Raw genomic sequence first — 2,536 nt, 5'->3', positions numbered from 1 at the left:
TCCTTTCATCTCCTCTAAACTGTATTGGAAAGAGGGGGAAACCGTTTTTTTTCAAAAGTTTCTGGCAACAATAAAACCTTGCAGGTCCACAAAACGTTGGTTTGGAGACGTCGAGACTTGTTCGAACACGTCGAGAGAAGGAGAAATATTACGGTTGGTCTTGATGCTCAGCAGATTTTAAATTCTTTCATCCCCTCTAAACGGTATTGGAAAGGGGGGGGAAACTAGTTTTCTTTCAAACTGTCATACTTAGGTGATTTTGCGCACGACATTGGTTAGCGGGTTGTCCTGAACCACTCGATCGTGTATAATGAGGCACTACGCAGTGGTATTCGCATGTACATTCTCTTTACACTCAAATTCCAATCTCACGTCCACAGTCGCGCTCTTGACCGATTCGTTTTGTCGAGAACAATCGATGGCCACAAACGGGCCATATTCTAGAAAATTGTCGACAGTGAGACCTGATGCAAGATCATCGTTTCCCTAATAGCTCTTCCGGAATCGTGAAAACGCATCATACAGACTCGACCATATGCTTTTATCGAAATCCAGATTCATATCGTCATATGGATAACATTCCGAGTTCAGATAGAGTTTTACGTTGCTCAATTTGCAGTGATTGAATTGACTCACATTCTCAGACATGATATTCTTTCGATTTGTTTGCAGAGCGAAAATAACATGCCGCGGCTTCTCGAGCTGAGTAGCCGTTTTAATAGCCCACGAATGCTTAGTCGTCCGCTGCAATAGTGGAAACTCATAGAGATCCCATGAACGAAAACCCATGTTAAGGTATTGTCCGCTTTCCAAAGCACGCAGCATCGATAGCTTGTTCACCTCGTTTAACAGCACATGCGGCATTCGCCATTGTATCTTGAATATTTCAAGCTGCGGCTCCAGTGCTATAGCTCCAAACAGACAATTGTTGTCGTTGAGCGATCGCATTAAAATCAATTCGTGTCGAGCGTTAATCACCACGCGTTTGTAATCTTCATAGAATCCCAATAGCATGCTGAGCGGTACGCAAAAATTGAAATCTCCCTTCCCATTGTTCGACACATCCCAGCCGGCATTCTTCAGAGATACCATTTTATCGAATGATGTCGAGACATAGGTCTTGAGCGTGCTGGTTATTCCGACATTTCTGGTACGATCAATCTCCACACCGTCAAGTTCATATCGAATCTCATCGAACATGAACGCGACGCAATTATTTCCCAGTATTACATCAGATCCTTCGATTTGTTGGCTGTAGTTAGTTTTCCCTCGATATACAGAAAACTTTCATGTGGCAACGTATAGAGATCCTGTTGTTGTATAGGTATTCGTATCTCATCGCTGTATCCAAATGTTGTGTTGGCGAATGGATTGTATGTGTGAGTCTCAATCTTGACGATGCGATCGTCAAAGATTGGCTCCTTCCCGATTTTGAGGATGTCAGTCATTATTCAAATGTTTCGCACCGCGTATCCCAATGATTTTAAAAATTCCACGTTTGATGTATTGAGCTTTTTCTTCTTGCAGCTCCTGGATGACTTGATACTACGATTAAACGTTGATATCGTTGGCTTCTTCAAAATTGCGTTATTTCTCACAATTTGCTCCGATTTGCGTTCAATACGAGCATAGCATATACACTGACGCGCGCGCACGTTATCGCTTACAGCGTCGTACGTGCAATCTAACGGTAATCTCTTCTCCACGAAAGTCGAGCAATCGTCCGTTCTGGTCGACAACGCGTATGGTTAGATCCGTAATACTCCGTGTGATGATCGGCAGATAAATGATTTGCGATGGCGCTATCGACATCTTATATCCCGGCGGCACGCTCGGCGAAAACTCGTGTATCGTGTGCACGGGCTTGTTGTTGCTGTACGCACCCGCGGTCACATTGCACTCTACGCGGATAATATTCACGTTGATAATGTTAATCGGTAGGTCCGATTCGTGCCATTTTCGCGGTTGCAATATACGCGTCGATGAGAATCCCAGAAGCGATCCAATGCTGTTAGGCTTGTTAAAGTTTATTCTGAAGGCGCTTATAATTTCACTCTTCATCGTATTGTGATTAGCGCGCAGCACTATCGGATATTCTTCATTTTCGTCGATATCGTTTGTCTGAACATCACCGCATTTTTTATCGCTGTTATTAGTACCAGCCATGAGACGTTGGCGTGGACGTTTTCGTGAAATTGCATTTCTCAAAAACTCATTTATCGCTTGCAGTTCGTAGGATCCTTCGGGAATTGTAATTTCCGTATCGTCAAAGTAAAATTTATTATTCGAAGAATTCACGTTCGATATCGTATTATAAGTTTCAAAATTCATCAAACCGAGCTCGTAGTCACCGTCACTCAAATCTATCGCTGGGAAGTAGTTTACCGCGAGCACGGTGCTCTTTCCCGTTAGCGTGAGTGTCAACGACATGGCGAGAAAACTATCCAACGAATACTGAGTCTTCGCGACGTCTCACCAGACTTTAAATTTGCATGAATCTATCGTCAACCGTTTGGAGAAACCGTAGACACAGCGG

General features: G+C 43.5%; 1 protein-coding gene across 1 annotated transcript; it reads right to left on the bottom strand.

Annotated features, from left to right (window-relative positions):
• Positions 1 to 486: 486 nt before the first annotated feature.
• Positions 487 to 1,200, bottom strand: LOC105563268. The gene has a single exon (XM_012014729.1). It carries the CDS (start codon positions 1,198 to 1,200, stop codon positions 487 to 489), a length of 714 nt encoding a protein of 237 aa, XP_011870119.1.
• Positions 1,201 to 2,536: the final 1,336 nt, after the last annotated feature.

This window comes from Vollenhovia emeryi, unplaced genomic scaffold (genome assembly GCF_000949405.1).
Source record: "Vollenhovia emeryi isolate VEMERY1.0 unplaced genomic scaffold, V.emery_V1.0 DF944461.1, whole genome shotgun sequence".
NCBI lineage: Eukaryota > Metazoa > Arthropoda > Insecta > Hymenoptera > Formicidae > Vollenhovia > Vollenhovia emeryi.
The sequence above is the reverse complement of the archived record's forward strand: the minus strand, read 5'-3'. Positions and strand labels throughout refer to the sequence as shown.